The sequence below is a fragment of the Heterocephalus glaber genome, unplaced genomic scaffold, assembly GCF_053883595.1.
Source record: "Heterocephalus glaber isolate CG9 unplaced genomic scaffold, H.glaber_assembly_v1.0 deba00001571, whole genome shotgun sequence".
NCBI lineage: Eukaryota > Metazoa > Chordata > Mammalia > Rodentia > Bathyergidae > Heterocephalus > Heterocephalus glaber.
In genome coordinates, this window is record NW_028258356.1 from 3188861 (window position 1) to 3206874 (window position 18014).

The window sequence follows — 18014 nt, forward strand, 5'->3', positions numbered from 1 at the left end:
GGTCTCTACCTCAAACTGATGAAAGCCATCTATGAAAAACCAACAGCCAATATCATACAAATTGTCAAAAACTGAAATCCTTCACACTCAAATCAGGAACAAGACAAGGATGTCCACTATCACCACTCTTGTTCAACATAGTTCTGGAAACATTAGCCATGGCAATTACACAAAAGAAAGAAATAAAAGGAGTAAAGATAGGAAATAAAGAAGTCAAATTGTCATTATTTGCAGATGACATGATACTCTACATAGAAGACCCCAAGAACTCCACCAAAAGTCTTCTAGACTTAATAACCAAATTCAGTCAAGTAGCTGGTTACAAGGTCAACACACAAAAATCAATAGCTTTCCTCTACACCAATGACAGACTCACTGAGAGAGAAATAGGGCAAATAATGCCTTTCACAATAGCATTCAAAAAACTGAAATATCTAGGAATCAACCTAACAAAAGAAATCAAAGACCTCTTCTCTGAAAACTATGGCACTCTGAAAAGAGAGATTGAAGATGATATCAGAAAATGGACAGACATCCCCTGCTCCTGGGTAGGAAGGATTCATATAGTGAAAATGGCCATACTTCCAAAACTGCTATATAGATTTAATGCAATTCCAATTGAGATCCTAGCAGCATACTTCATGGACCTTGAGAAAACAATCCAAAAATTCATTTGGAACAAGAAGAGACCCAGAATAGCAAAAGCAATTCTAGGTAACAGAGACATGGCAGGGGGTATCACAATCCCCAACCTGCAACTCTACTACAAAGCTACTGTGATAAAACAGCATGGTACTGGCAAAGAAACAGACCTGAGGACCAGTGGAACAGATTAGAAGATGCAGAAACAATGCCAGACACACTCAGCCATCTCATCTTCAGTGAAGGAGCCAAACACCCTCACTGCAGGAAAGATAGCTTCTTTAAGAAATGGTGCTGGAAAAATTGGGCTTCAACTTGCCAAAGATTAAAACTAGACCTGTATCTCTCACCATGCACTAAACTAAAATCAAAATGGATTAAAGATCTAAATATTAAAATAGAAACTCTGAACCAGTTGGAACAGAGGTTAGGTAGAACCCTTGAAGACATTGGTGTAGGAAAAGATTTTATGAACAAAACCTCAGTTGCCCATGACCTAGCACAAACAATCAACAAGTGGGATCTCTTCTTATTAAAAAGCTTCTGCACAGCAAGAGAAACCACCAGCAGTGTGAAGAGACAACCCACAATGTGGGAAAAAATATTCACCTGCTCTTCCTCAGACAAAGGTCTACTATCTTGAATCTATAAAGAACTTAAAAAGATCAGACCTCCCAAATTTAAAGACCCAATCCGAAAATGGGCATCTGAAATGAACAGACATTTCTCAGACAAAGAAGTAGAAATAGCAAATAAATACATGAAAAAATGTTCAACATCACTGGTCATTTGAGAGATGCAAATGAAAACAACGCTGAGACTCCACCTTACTCCAGAAAGAATGGCTGCTATCATGAAATCAACCAATAACAAATGCTGGTGGGGCTGTGGGGAAAGAGGAGCCCTGCTCCACTGCTGGTGGGAGTGCAGACTGGTGTAAGCACTGTGGAAATCAATATGGAGATACCTCAAAGAACTAGGACTGGAAGTCCCATTTGACCCTGCTATTCCACTGCTGGGAATCTTCCCTCAAAAATTAAAAGAATCATACCACAGTGATATATGTGCATCCATGTTCATAGCAGCACAGTTTGTGATAGCTAAAACTTGGAAATAGCCCAAATGCCCATCAACTGGAGACTGGATAAAGAAAATGTGGGGTTTTTTCATAAAATAGAGTACTACTCAGCCATAAAAAATGAGAAATTAGAGACATTTATAGCTAAGTGGATGCACTTTGAGGCCATGCTCTTAAGTGAAATAAATGGGACACACATGTATAAATACGGACTAAAATGTATAATAGGTAATGTGAAATAGGAAGAAAAGTGGCAAAGGGGAAGGAAGTGGGAGGGCTAGGGGAAAGGATAGAGGGAATGGGATTAATATGAGAAAATGGAAAAATAGGAACAAAATCTTTGTAAATAGGGAGGAATGGAGGGGTTGAAGGGAGGGCTGGGCAAGGGTGAAAAATAAGAACCAAGAGAGATTATGTAAAGGTGCAAATTTCCAATGATGAATGTCATTATATTGTATACCTAAAATGTACCAATGATTAGAATGAATAATTGATAATGCAAAATAGGGAGAAAAGGTCCAAAGGGATAGGGGTAGTGGGAGGGGCAGGGGAAAGGAAAGAAGGGAAAGGAAAAATGCTGAGAAATGGAAAAAATGGAAATAAAGTCTTTGTAAATAGGGAAGGGTGGAGGGTGTGAAGGGAGGGCTAGGAATGGGGAAAAAATAAGAACCAAGATGCATCATGTGAAAGTACAATTCCCAATGAGAAATGTGATTGTGTTGTATACCTAAAATGTATCAATAAAAGAATTTAACAAAATGTATGTTGCGACAATTAAATAATGATTTATTTACTTGTGAGTGATTTATTGATTTTTTTAAATCTTTTTTACTACCTCCCAAGTCTACCCCCAAATTTCTATGAAGTCAGTTTGTGACAGTTTCTATTCCCCAACCAACCTTGACTCCTCATTTCCTATGGAGGACCTTCTAAAATACTGTGAAATTTTCAAGCAGGATAAATGTTTCTCTGGAATTTTAACACTATCTTGCCCTAGAACATAGGAAATATTTTGGCATTACTCTTATCTATAAGGAACACTCATTTGTGAGACTATGATACTTGTAAGTATCACTTCATTTTCCATACTATAATTTTTGCAATTTGTCTTGGTATATTTATTTTAATAAAGGTTATTCCCTTCTTTCTCTTATAATATATAAGTATGGTCTATTATTACATATCTGAACTAGTTTTTATTGTAGTTTACATCTAGACTTCTAGTCTCATGCTCTTATTTTTGCCTGGAATTGCTTCTGACCGTGTTATTTTGCTTACACCCACTCTTACTCATTTAAAGTAAAGGCAAGCATCTGACTCGTTTATATAAATATCTTATAGGGTAGTTACATAATTTACTATAAATTTGCTATTAATTACATTTTATATATATTTCCTTTGTAATACAGTTAGGGTAGTACATTATATTGACTTTTTTCCCTAAAAAGTATATACAGATAGCCTATATTCTCATGAATTTCATTTAAGTATAGTAGAAAAGGCATTATAAAATATTTTTTATTAAAGGAAGCATTGACTCCAATAGAGTTGAGGACTATAGCAATAAAGGTAAAGTAATGAACAAGAGAGATCACCCTATTCTCATGCAAACTCAAATGTTTTATAAAGTTCAGAAGTGTCTGGGAATAAAACAAAAACTACTTATATTGCAATATGATGAGAAAGATAATACAAAAGTAATATTCATTTTGTGTCCTGACCTGGATAAGGAGGGTAAGGAAAAGATATGGTAAAAGAAGAAAAAAACAGGGATCCAGTCCATTAACACAGAGAATGAAGTTGGCAACAGCTATCATTGGATAGACCTGTTTTCTGTCTAAAATCTTAATACTACGAACTCTGAAAGATCACTAATATTTGAGATTATTATTGTATTAGTCAGCTTCCCATTGCTGTGACAAAATACCTGAGAACAGTAATTTAACAAACACAAAAAAAGATTTATTTTGCCTCATAACTTCAGAGATTGCACCCAGTGGTCACTTGGCCTCATCATGTTGGGCCTATGGCAAGGCAGAATGTCATGGCAGGGAGCTCATGGTAGAGCAAAGCTCACCTCATGATGGCCAGGAAGGAAGAGAAGGAGTAAGAGAAGGAAGGACGGAGGGAGAGGCAGCAAGGGACCAGGGTCCCAGTATCCTATTCAAAAGCACATCCCTGGCCAGGGATTTAGCTCAGTGGTTCCTCCTCTGCCTCCCTTGCAAGCACAAGGTCCCACATTCAATCCCTGGTACCAAAAAAAAGCACATCCCCAGTGACAACTTCCTTCTACCAGGCCCCTCCTCCTAAAGAGTCCACCATCTCCTACACCACCACAGCCTGATGACTAAGCCATACAAGAGACTTTCGAGGTCTTTGCCGATCCAAATCATAACAATTTTCCCTATAAATATTGGACCTAGTAAAAAATAAGTTATTGGTTCTATATCACAGAATTCTCAATCCGATGAAATTCTGAACCAGCCAGTCTTCAATAAAGGTTCACTTTTTTGTGTAAGCCATTTAGTCAAGGAATGGCTCCTCCTCCTACCACCCAGCATGGAGACCAAAACCACATGGAGGAGTTGGGTGAAAAGAACCATAGAAAAATCACACGTAGCCAAAATGCCCCCCATTCCCAGGTAAGCCGAGATATAGAGACTTGATAGTTATCTGATATATTTACAAAGGACAATTAAGCAGAGGTAATACCTAAGAATTGGTCCAATGGTCACTAAGTCTCCATTCCTTTCTGTCTTTTTCATTGTACTTCTTTTTATTTAGTCCTGTTGGCAGAGAAAAAGAAAGAAAAGAAAAGGATTTAAAAATTGTACAGGTAGAAAAGCATAGGAATGTTGTATGAAATAGTAAATATTTTAAAGAAATAAAGTATGAAGTCATCCTTTGTCTCTAGATAAAGTGAATTATTTTCTTTCCTTATTCATATGTGAATGACAAAAGTGAAGTTATACCTACACTCATATTCAGGATATGGTACATTCTACCTGCATTTTCTGTATTCAGTAATGAGTATTTGCAAAGAGATTAGCAGCGATGTGAATGCTTTCTGATTTAATTGCACTCTGTAGCACTATAAATCCTTTAATTGTTTTGTCTCCCACTGAATATCTCAAACAAAAACAGAATTTTCTAATTAACTCATTGGAGACTTATAAGAATGTAATGGAGATAACTTATTCCTGTTTTGTCATTTGAAAGTAATTAAACAACAGTTCTTTGTTTAGAAAAGGTCAGGGTTCGTTATATTTTTTAAAAGTTATATTTGTGGTATTTTACTGGTACTAGTAGTTGAAAAATTAAATCACTGGGGGGGGTAGCTTGGAGGTGTGAAGCTTTAAAAGTTATCATTATTAAAGTTCATTTAGGTACTGTTTTCTGAAGGCAGATATATAAAGCAACCTAGAAATTCTGTAACTATTCAGTAAAGGAAAACTATTTAAATATCTCTTATCCTCTACTCCAGTTTTCCAGGGATCTTATAAAAACTACATTTTAAGAGTTTCATTGTTTATTTAGCAAAATACAGAAGGACAATTTGATACATACTTTGTACCAATAATATATTACTTATAAAGTTTAGACTTCAGTTAATTTTTTTCCGCCCCCCCCCATTAACTTTATTGGTACATTTTAGGTATAAAATACAGTTACATTCATCATTGGGATCTTGTACCATTACATGAGTCTCTTGGTTCTTTTTTTTTTCCCCCTTCCCTTGCCCTCCCTTCACCTCCTCCACCCTTCCCTATTTGCGAAGAACTTGTTTCCATTTTTTTCCTCTTCTCATATTTTTTCCTTTCCCCTTTTTCCCATCCCCTACCCCTCCCAATTCCCCTGCTCTTTTAGAGCTTTTCTTCCTGTTACACAATATCAGTTATACATTTTTTAAATTACAATAATAAGATCTAGGAGACATTACCACAGATTTTACAGAATTTAAAAGGATATAGAAAGCATATTACATCTTTTTTGAAATAAATTTGACAACTTCTAAGAAGTAACTTAGAAGACAAATTAATGAAACTAACTCTGGAGGAAATACAAAATTTGAATAGCACCTATCAAAGAAAGTATATTCCTAGCTTGAAAACCTACCTATACGACAACAGCAGGCTCATAAACGTTTTAACTGATAAATTATATCAAACATTTAAAGCAGAAAAAAGAAGGAACACTTCTCCCCTCATTTTAGGAACTCAACATTGTGCTAATCCTAAAACTGGATAAAGATAATAGAAGAAAAAAGTATGAACATAGATAGAAATTTGTTTAACAAAACAAACTCTTAGAAGTCAGATCTGGCAGTATGTAGAAAGTGGTTTTGTTATAGGGATGGCAGTGTTGGTTCAGCATTGGAAGATCCACCCCCAAAAGTAATCATTTTAACAGAGGAAAGGAGAAAGCCATATGATGCTGTCACTAGTTGGAGAAAGAGTATTGGACTAAATTCTACAGCTGTTCATGGTCAAAGCTATCAGGAGACTAGAAGTAGAACAGAACCTTCTCAACAGATCAAAGACATGTACTCCATACTTCCAACAAAAACTCCTTCTATGAATGGAGACGATACAATGCTTTCTCCCTAAAGTGGGGAACAAGGGCCTACTCTGCATCTGTCCATTAGACTTTGAAACATAGTAGACTTCAGTTAATTTCATTAGCTGTATCTTATTTATATTTATCACAAATTAGTTAATTACTCAGAAAAAAGTTTTCTTAACTTAAAATTAGATAATAAAACTGCTTGGAATGATACAAAATAATAAAAATATAAACTTTTACTATTCAGCTAAATTATGCAAATTAGGGAACTCAAGTTGCAATTTTCTCAATTCCCTAATTGTCAAGAGAAGGGTGAGATCTCTTTAAAACTTAATTTTATTTATAATGAACCAATATACTTGAGACATTTGATTTATAAAACTTTAGTTGAATTCAAATTTAACATAATGAAATTAATGAAGTAAAACTGTTGGAATACAAATGACAGCTATGTTCCTTAGAAAATAGAATCACAGGCATAAAACATAAATTTTATGATCTCCAAATATGTTTCTATCTTATTGGTCTGTGAGCCTGTATTTATATATGTGAAAGTATCATAAATACATGCATATTTTAATCTTCAAACATCTTTTCCATAATATAATATTATTCTCATTATACAGATAAAACACTAAGAAGGGAGTTAAATGGGTTTGGTTCCCAAGACTCCAAGCTTAGGCCTTATCTCCAAGTCCAAATGTAGCCTCAGGTTCAGGTGAAAATATTCTATTAGCAGTAACATAGCATGGGCGTTTCTTAACATATGATGCCCAGCTCAGCCTTAGTGGCATCATATGAGAGCTTAGAAATTCAGGTTCTTGGGCCCCACCCAAAAAGGTAAGGGGAGGAGGGGTAAGGCTCAGCAGTCTATAGTCTAACAAGATTTCCAATGGATTCAAATGGACCCTAAAGTTTGAGAACAAGTGTTACAGAGTTTTTTCTCTGATTCAATTAAAATGTTACATACAGTGCAATCTCAGTGTGTCATCAAGTTTTTGTTATTGTTGTTGTCTGAGGAGGAGAGAGTTTGGCTTTTGTTTGTTTCCAGTACTGGGATTGAAACCAGGACTTTGCTCATGCAAATCCTCCACAACTGATCTACATTTCCAGCTATGTCACCACTTTTGAGTAAGGGTTTGTTAAGGTATATAAAAAAGACCAGCCATTATTGAAGGTTTACCATGTAGCAAGTATTGTTCTATGCACTTTCACTCCCTGAGTCATCAAATAAACCCCATGAGATTAGTCTCCCTACTCTTCACTGAGGCTTGGAGAGCTTGGGTGAGTTCCCTGAGGGTCTATGGGGCTAGGGGTAATGTATCAGTTACTTTCTTGTTGCTGAGACACAGTACCTAACACCCACAGCTCTAAGGAGGAAAGGTTTATTTTGACTCACAGTTTGCAGAAGTTTCAGTCCATAGTCAGCTATGGCAGGGCAGCATAGCAGAGGGACATGGCAGAGGAGAAAGCTCATGGCATGGGAGTGGGAAGCAGAGAGAGCAATCAAGAGAAAGGGGAGACAGACCCTTCCAGCCCATGCCTTCACCCTGTTACCTACCTCTTCCAACCAGGCTTCACCTCCCAAATCACATTTAGCTATAAATTCATCAGTGGACCAATCCACTGATGAGTATCATGCCCTCATGACCCAATCACCTCCCAAAAGCCCCACCTATGAGGACCTGCACCTTTGGAGGAACATCTATTCATAAACCACAATAGGTAAGGAAAAGGAAGAAGTGGAATTTGAGAACTCACACACTTATGCATTCCATATATCATAGGATCTGAGGATTCATGCACAGAGCAAGTATTAATTAAGAGAACACTGCCCGGTACAATGGGAAATGCATCAAGCATCAGAGTTAGACATACCTGGAGGTGAATCAACCAGTTACTCAATAAAAATAAATTTCAGTTGTGGAAGTGAGAGACTAAGCAAATGGTTTCTGGAATCCAAATGTATGTTTGTAACCTAGTAAGTTGAAATGTTTCTTTAAAATTTGTTTCCTGAGGAAGAAAAAAGTTTGTTTCCTGAAATAGTCTTCTGCCTCAGGCTTACCTGGAACATGAAATACTAAGGAAAAATATGCTGCAAGATTATTATGTTATAAACATTTATGTAAAAGGTAGCAAAATATAAGAAATCTAATTGGAATTTTTCCATGCTATTTTCCCACTAGCAATGATATATTTTTATTTCATTGTTGCCAGGTGTTTTCATTCTGTAGTCTCCATGTTCTGAAAAACACTTTCACTTAGGAGAACAAAAGCACAGATACTTCACAAAAAAAAATTTAGTTCATATCAAAATATGGCCATCCACAAGAAAGGAGACAGTCTTTAATACTCTCTTATTCTTATCCTTATTTTCATTTTATTTTAGCTACACAATCACCATAGTGAGCCTTTAAAATATATAAAAGATAGATATTAGGAAGTAGGGAGGTTAATTTTCCTCAAATGAGAAGGTGATCAAGAGATGCAGGGGAAGGGGATGAAAAAGAAATTAAGATGTGGGGCCGGGGATTTAGCTCAGTGGTTCGGTGCCTGCCTCGAAAGCACAAGGTCCCAAGTTCGATCCCCGGTACCAAACAAACAAACAAGAATTAAGATGTATTATGTACCTGTAACAACTTCCCACAAGGAATAAAATCATTATGTACTGCAAACATGTACTAATAAAAAAAAATAAAAACTGGAGAAAAAAAAATATATAAGATCAAATCACTTCTTTAATTAAATCTCTCGATAGAGGTTTCTCATCACACTTAAAATAAAACTTTATCATTGTCTGCAATGGAAACGGTCTCAGGTCCTCTCTCTCTGTCTCATCTTCTTGCCCTTACTCCTTCCTCCTCAGCTCTTACTGATTCTTTGCTGCTTCTTTAACAGGTCAAGCAAGTTATAGCCTCAGGCCTTCTGCACTTGCTCTTCCTGCTTACTCAGTAACTCTTTACCATCTATCCCAAATCTATGTTTTTCTTTCTACCCTTAGGACTTTCACTTGTCTCCTGTTATATTTTCATTTGTTTATTTTTAATTATCTGTACTCCCTAAGGGAATATAACCTCCCTAGGAACCAAGACATTGATACTATGCTATTTTTCTTACACCTGGAACAATGCATGGCACTGCTATATTATAATCAGTTATTGTTAATTATTATTAATTTCTTTAACATCTTTATTTGTTTTAATATTCAGTATGCTGCAGAATAATCAGCTGAGACAGGTACCTGCAGAAGCTCTGCAGAATTTGCGAAGCCTTCAATCCCTGTAAGTATTGTTGAAATTGCAGAACATTCAAATTTGATTTGGGTAGGGACATGGAATTGTCTAATTGATTATTTCACTTGTCTCTTGGTTGATGGGAACACCCAAATAAACTGTGAGAGTCCATCACAGCAACAATTCTTCATGTTCTTGTTAATCACTATATATGAGGGGCCCCCGTCCTGGAGTTTGAAGTTTGGGGGCAGAGACTCGATCACAACACCTGCGATCAAAAGCCACATTTATGTATATTGGTGTCTCAGGGCAAAATGTCACTTCCTTAATCTTGTCCAATGGTCCCCTTAATATTTTTTGTTTCTGAATTCAAATGAGAAATAATACTTTTACCCAGAAAAATGGATATCACATCTAGATATCTTGGTACCTTACGTTTCTTTTGGTTTTAAGTTACCTGAGCTGATTTGTGACCAAATTTTGCTGAGTCAAATAAGGACTGAATATTTTACATTTTGCACATACATTAGGGATGTTCAAATCAGGAAACTAAGATCTCTTGGCATTTTCTGAAGCATTTATACTGAATAATTCTCCAAGAGCTTCCCCATCACCTTAACAAGTCACACAGTCACAAATAATCTCACAGTCCTCACGTAACTTAAATTCACATACCAAATAACACATACACACACACACACACACACACACACACACACAGTATTTTATATGATGTTGATATCCCCTACTTTGAATCCAGGCCTTTTCCAGAGGTTTCCATCCCACCACCAACACAATGGTTATATCACTGAAAAAATGAAAATAAGTTATTCCTCACAAAAAGATCATTCTAGGCAGCTAGATATTTTGGAACCTTAATTGTTTAAGGTTCAATTGGAGCAATTGTTTTTGGTGATTACTTGGCAGGTCCATGCCACAGCTATTTTGTCAGGAAATCTTCTCATCAGAACTTATGTGTTTACAACACATTGCAAGATTTCCGATATACACAAGTGCTCTCATATGCTCTAATATTACTTACACTTGAGGTTGTCAGTCAAACAAAATATTATTCCTTGGTCTTGAATGATCAGGGAGATAAATACATTTTAAAAAGGCAAATGAACATTGCAGATTGTAGTTGAAAATCTCCATAAAGAATCCATCAGTTAAAAAAAAAAAGAAGAAGAAGATGCCATCGGTTAAGAATCACATACAATTTGCTTAATGCTTTTTACTGGGGTGACTCAAGAGAAGGGAGAACATGAGATTTGACGATGATACTTTCGTTCTTTGATTTTTTTTTTTAATGAAAGGAAATCTGTGCTTGAGATCATTTTAAGCTTTTATACTCAAGTCAGACAAAGTAACTTCCTACGTTTTCAGCCATCTATAGATAAACAAGCCCACAAGAGCCCCTTTGTGGCATGGGATGGGCCTGTTGCATTTTCAGGAGCTCCTTAATGACATGACAGTATCGCTCCTCTTTTGTTGAAAAAACCTTTACCTGAAGGAAAGAAGCAGCCGCTGAGAAGTAAAATAGCCTCAAGTTGGGTTGTCTGTAAGGGCACAGGTTTCTAGTGGCTAAACAGACATTGAGATAATGGCAGTAGCCAATAAGAACTTTAAACAGCTGGGAAGCAGGCAGTAGATAGAAGGATAAGAGTTTGTAACTAAAGCCCCTATCAGCTGAAAGAAGATCACAAACAGAAGTGAACTCTTTGAGAAAGAGAAAACCATGACTCTTTTGTTCACTTGAATTGGGTGGTACTTCTCTGATAAAGGTGTTCAGATTTAGTTTCTTGCAGTCTAGATATTTACTGTTCACCAGGTGTTTCCTCCATTTGGTTTCTGGTTCACAAAAAAAGAGTGTGTCTTGAAACCTTATAAATATATAAATATAAATATATAAATGTGTGTTCCCTGTGAAAAGCATCAAGAGCTTATTGTCTAGTGTGATACCACATCCAAACTGAAACAGCCAGAGAGACACCCAGCTCCCAGTTGATACTGGATTGTCTCAAGTGGGTTATGTAATGTTTGTCAGGATTCCCTTTGTCCAGAGCACAGACAACTAGTTTGAGGTATGAGGTGTTGGCAGCTTGTGCTGGTGTGCCACTTTTTCTCACTCTCTACTTTGATACAAGAATTAACACTTGTCAAAAAACAGTAGACTGAAGATGCATCCATTTTCCTACAAATGACTCAAATGTATCTTTCTTTATAGCAGAGTAGCACTCCATTGTGTATAACACTACTTTTTAATTTATCCATTCATCTATTGGTGATAAATTTGAGTCATTTTTAAGAAAATGGATGCACTTTGAGACTACAGTGTTAATTAAAATAAATCAGACACACAAGCTTAAAAAACCCATGATTCCCTTTATATGAGAAACCCAGCATATAAATAAATTAAAGACCAAATAAAAGATAGATTATAAGAAACAGGAAGATAGACTTTTTGCAAATGGGAAGGGGACCGAGCAATGCAGGGAAGGGAGAAAGGAAGAGGAAAGGGATGTAAAAAGAATTGAAATGTGTTATGCACATGTAGCAATTCCCCAAGAATGCAATCATTATTTACTGCAAATATGTACTAATAAAAATAAATTTGAAAAAAACCTTTTTAAGTATTATAAACATAGACTTAATCACAAACCCTGTAGACCGTATGTGCCAGTGGAGGGTGCCTCCTGCCCTGGGCACACAGCAAGCCCCTTTAAAGTTGCACCATTATCTCAGGTTTAAAATGTTTCATTGTATTTTTCCTGCCTCCTTTAACCAGTTCCAAAAGAAAAACATTAGTTTGGAATCTAATTGTCATCACAAACATGTATTCCATATCCATACTCCATGAATATTCCAGGCTACTCTTTAGCCTTTGTGCTTCTTCTGCATCAGTAAGATAATAACAAGGGTAACATCTGTCTCCCCACCTCCGCTACCTGGGAAGCCTCTATTCGCCCGCCTTTCTCATCTTGGACTAAGGTCAACACTTAGATTGTCACTTAGCCTTTTTACTGCATAGTTCCTCTTTTTTTTCCATTTTCTTGAATTCACTCTATTTTCCCCTTCTGTATTCTTTTCCTTATGTTGTATATTTACTCTGTAAAAAGCACTATGCGTTCGACAGGGTCTGTATGCTCAGTGCCCCCATACATAGCTGGTCTTGTAACCTCCAGGGGTGCTTCTCAACGTTGGCTATAAATAATCATCTAGCAAGTCCCAAAACTTCGGCTGCACCCCCAGAACAATTACAATCAAAATCTCAGAGGGTGGGACCCAACATTGGTGTTTTCTTGGCTTCGCTGTATAGATATATATGTTTCTTAAAGTGAAGATTAGGAAAATGAATGTCCTGCAGCATTCTCTCTGATGATCTACAACCTATTCTCCTGAATTTTTTTCAAACCTGAAATAGTAACAAAATTCATACTTTGCATGAGCTAATAATAAAGTCGGGTATTGCCTTGTTTGTTTATAATTGAAAACAGCTCACATCTGCCCATTAATACTAGTGATAATCTAGGGAAGATAAAGAGGTCACATGCTACATGATACTGCTATTGAAATGTGACCTGTGGACCAGCCACATCAGCACCACCTGAGCTATGCAGAACCTGGGGCTCAGGTTGGTCTGTCTTAATTTTTTAAAAAAATCTTCATTTTAACAAAATCCTAGGTGATTTTCAGGTAAAAATGAATTTACAAAATTAAAATTTTAGGGTTATGTTGCATTAACAAGTGACCAATAAACTAAAAATGGAGAACTGCTGAAAAAGTCACTTGCATTCTTTGCTCCATGCATATAGACTTGACTTCATTGAATTTTAAGAAACTTGATATATTGCAACTGGTAATGTTGCTGTGAGGAAGAGACAAATTGTACTCAAGTTTCAAAGGATGTAATTTTCCTTTGATTCCATGTAAACAAAAAATGTTCATGATGAAAACACACAGGTACATTTGTGTGGTTTTTTTTAACTGTCTCCTGATCCTTGCAAATTGCTCAGCTAAAGAATAAGGGCACAGGCCCATGTGCCAGAGCCCAGCAGCCCAAAGCCTGCACATATACAATATGTGCACTTGGCTTCTGACATGGTAATGACTGCCCAGACACCAATTGGATATTTTGTAATGAAATCAAATGTAACCTAATTTTCTTTCTGTTTTTGGACAGGAATGGGGAATGTAATCATAATTCACAGTGAGTTATATTACACCAAGAAACCTTTGGCATTGTAGACATTTAAGGACTAGGGTCAGATTACAGTGATTTGATGGAAACTCAAAACTTAACCCTCCTATACCCTCTCACCCTTATATTAATAGTTAAAAAGTCAGTCTATGAAAAATAACTGCCTGATATGTGATGGTCATTAATAAACTGCAAGCATCTCACTATCATTTGTGAAGTTCAAGATGACCAAACAGAATTACACATTCATGATTGTCCAATTAACCAAAGTATTATTGGTTTTAATTCAAGTGTGCACTAGCGAAGCTAATTATGAAATGTCCACAATCACAAAGATAATGGATAGGTAAATAGAAAATGAAAGGAGAATTGAATATATCTTAATTATTGTCTCTATTTTCCAATTAGCAAATATGCATCTTCAGAATGCAAGACCATATTTAAAACCCAAGTGGAATGTGTAAGTCTTGCCTAGAGCATGATCTGCTCAAGCATCTTGTAATATCATCACCAGGACTACAGATTTCACCCTGAACCCTGTGAAATGTCAATAAATTCATCTAAACTCTTCACAGCAGATTTTTTCTTAAATATAAGCCAAAAAGAGAGTAAGCAAGAGGTAGGGATCACAGTATGGGGCAGAAATACATCAAGCCTAGAATCAGCAGCAATTTTCTCCTGTTAATTTCCAAGAATCTATTGGATTTCAGACCGAGGATATAGAATGGGAAGGGCGTAACAGAAGACAAGGAAATGTAAGCAGGCAAAAAGAAAAGATGAGATAACCAAGAGGATAAGATTAAAGGATTAGTGGAGCTTTAAAAAAATATATTTGGGCTGGGGATATTACTCAGTGGTAGAGTGCTTGCCTAGCATGCGTGATTCCCTGAGTTCAATCCCCAATACTATAAAGCACAAATAAAAAATGTTTCCACTATTGGTGACATTATTCCTTCTACTAAAATAATCTCCAGAAAGAAAAGTCACACCCTACACAATAAAAATTTACTGTACTGGCCAGGGATTTAGCTCAGTGGTTTCGCCGCCTATTGCGCAGGCACAAGGACCCAAGTTCGATATCCAGTACAAAAAAAAAAATTACTGTACTATTAGTTTGTTTTGTTTTTCTAGTACTTGATTGAAACAGGAGGCTTCAGCCTTTTTTTTTTTCTTTTGAGACAGGGTTTTGCTAAATTATTAAGTTCCCCAGGCTCAAACTCACCATCTTTCTGTCTCAGCTTCCCAGAGTACTGAGATTGCAGGGATGAGCACCACGCCTAGTATGTTTTTTTTTCTTCATAAAAATGCCAGGCTATTAGGTACAATACATTGAGATGGAAGTGGACTTGGAAGTACAAAAGACCAAGCAGTTTGTCCTTTGCACTACTAAGAATTCGTTTCATAGAGCCATGTACAAATCAGCACCCAGTGAATTCTTAGGGAAAATTTGTGCCCTGCCTTCCTCTATTTAAACATAGGAGAAAGGCAAAGCCTTTCCTACATAATGTTCACAAGAAGAAAAGATAAAGTTAGAGCATGATGCTCAGAATCATCTATGAAAAGAAGGTGATAACTTATGCACAAGGCCATTCATGAAAAATTCTTAGATTATCTGCCAGTGCTGTGATAAACTGCATTTATGGCAGTCCTATCAAATAGACAAATAAAGAGAACATGGGTGTTATGACGAGACGAAAATAAACTTTTATTCTTGTGATATAATATGAAGGTTAACTTTGGAAAGCAAATTCGACTCATTGGAGAAGCTATGAGAACAACATCTTGTGAGTGGTACAAAGTGTTTCGGGACAGATGCGGTCTGTGGAGAATTGTGAAAAGTCAGAGTAGGACTATTCAGAGACACAATCAGACTATAGAGTGGATTAAATACTCATGATCAGGAAAGCAGCCAATGTTTACTAGCACACTTACCATCCCATTTCATCCTCACCTTAGGTGGTAGATGTGAGATTAGCCCTTCTTTCCTGATGAGGGAGCAAAACCCTCAAAAGGTTAACTGCCTTCCAAAGTCAGATGGCTTCAAATGGAGTCAGGCTAGAAGTAAGTTTGAGGTAAGAATTCTGGACTGTCAAACCTCCAAATCTGCCTATTTCCTGACCACATTCTCTTACCTTCCTCAAAGAATTGCCTGCAGGGATCAGGCACTGAAGAGATAAAAGGAAGCTTGACAGAAACACTCAGTACCATTAGACAGGTGATTGTGAAGGTTCATAAAAAGAAAGGGAAGTTGTAATGTTGCAGGGCAGAAATAAACACATTCAAGAAGGGAAAAAAACAATATTAACATGTGGGCCGGCCAGCTTTTTTAATGTTTCTCTATTCATTTGGCTGGTCCCTTATTACCTATGAGATAAAAATCACCTCCACTTTCCTCCTGAGGAAACTATAGGTAAGAAACTTAAAGGTATCTTGCCTCCATTGCAAAGTTAAGAGACAAAAGCATGAGAAAAGAACATTCCAGACACAGGAAATTACATATGTAACACCTCGTAGCAGGGAGAAAACAAGTGTCATAGGGAAGAACAGAGAGCAGATCAGTGGCCAAGGCAAGAGGCATGAGGTGAAGCAACAACATGCCAGAAAAACTGGTAAGACAGCTGGGGACCAAACCCTGTGCAAGCCATTTGGGCCACATCAAGGATTCCAGTCTTTATTGCAAAGTGAGAATCTGCTGGAGGGTGCTGAGCAATCCAGAGAGTGATCAGATCTGTAGTTGAAGCAGTGTAGGAAAAAAGAAAAACTTTGTCACAGTGATGGCAGTAAAGATGGAAAAAGGAAGGTGGATTTGAAAAGTATTTAGGAGATAAAATTACCAGTGTTTTGGTAATGCATTGGCAATGAGGAATGAAGGAGAAAAATGTAAAGAGGATGAATTTTTAGTTTCTGGATTATGCAACCATGTGCTTAATGAAGCAAATGACCAGGATAAACACTGATAGAAGACTATATTTGGGGAGGAGGGATAATGAGTTTAGTCTTGAATATTTGTATTTGAGGAGAAACAACTAAGTAAAGATGCACGTAGCTTTAAATCCAGATCTGATCTGCACTTTTTAAAAACCTGAAACCTAAATTAGGTCCCCTTGCCATGCATTCCTTTTCACCTAACACTTCACTACAATGACTTCTGACTACCCTTTTGAAAAATATGTGCTCTATAAGGGTTGGGGCCATGTCTGCCTGGTTTACTTCTAGATGTCCTATACCAGGCACAGTTCCTAGGATAAAGACAACCAACCCTCAGGAAGCACTTGTTGAAATGAACTAAAGACCCAAACTCTAAGTGGTGGGCTAGTCAGCTACCCAGGAGTCAGCTCCTCAGTTTGACTCTAAATCTACATTCACCTATCTCCCTGATCCCAAACTCTAATCTGTGTACCCTAGCTTTGCTCACATGCCTTCCCAGGGCTGCAAATTGAACTCAGAATTCCTGTTGAGATTTTGGAGTTCATCTATCTTCCAGAATTAGTTTTCCCATTGTCTCCACACTTCAAAAGTAAAAATGTGGAAAGACCAGATGATGCAAAGTCTTGGAAGATTGATGAGATTAGGACAAGCAGCCGGATGCCCTGAACACAAATGGATGCTCATAAATGCAAAGCCCAGAGTAAATGTAGGAAAGATCTAGAAACAGACTTGACTGGACCAAGAAATAGGAGAAAAGTTTTCCCAAATAAGGTGGATAGATAACTTTGAATATCAGGGAAAGTTTGGATTGAAAGTAATGGTAATGTGGAAGAACTAAAGGTTCCTAACAAGGGAATGACATAAAGCATAATTTTAGGGAAATTAATCTCTGCAGAAGCCTACAGGATTAATTGAAGAGATAAGAGGTCAAAGGCAAAAGGACCACGTCAGAGACTGCTGCAGTAATGCAGGTGTGAAGAGATAAAAGACAATTGAAATGGAGAGTCATGGAGAGGAAAATAAATGGAGAGAACTTGATGACTTATTGTCTGAAAAGCAATGGAAGAGTCAAAAATTAGCCCTAATTTCAAATCCTGATGGTACATGGGAGACTATGGCCCTAACAAAAAGGTCTTTGTTTTCAGTGGAGAAAAATGAAACTGAAGAAGTTACTGCTCACATCACTTTGCCTATAGGTCATCTCCTTGCCGCAGAATTCACAGCAGTGGTGACTTCTGAGAAACTGAGCAATTTAATGTAACTTGACTTTCTATTCTTTCCTGGAACTGTGGATGTAGCTCAGTTGTAGAATGCCTGCTTGCCTAGCAGGCACAAGGCATTGGGTTCTGTCCCAAGCACTGTTCTTCAC

General features: G+C 37.0%; 1 protein-coding gene across 1 annotated transcript in view; it reads left to right on the forward strand.

The window, feature by feature from the left end:
- The window catches only part of Lgr5 (leucine rich repeat containing G protein-coupled receptor 5), a 169733-nt gene that overhangs the window by 108056 nt on the left and 43663 nt on the right, over positions 1–18014 (forward strand). Inside the window, exon 4 of the mRNA XM_087192427.1 lies at positions 9493–9564. Coding sequence (XP_087048553.1) covers positions 9493–9564 — 72 coding nt within the window. The remainder of the gene's footprint in view (positions 1–9492; positions 9565–18014) is intronic.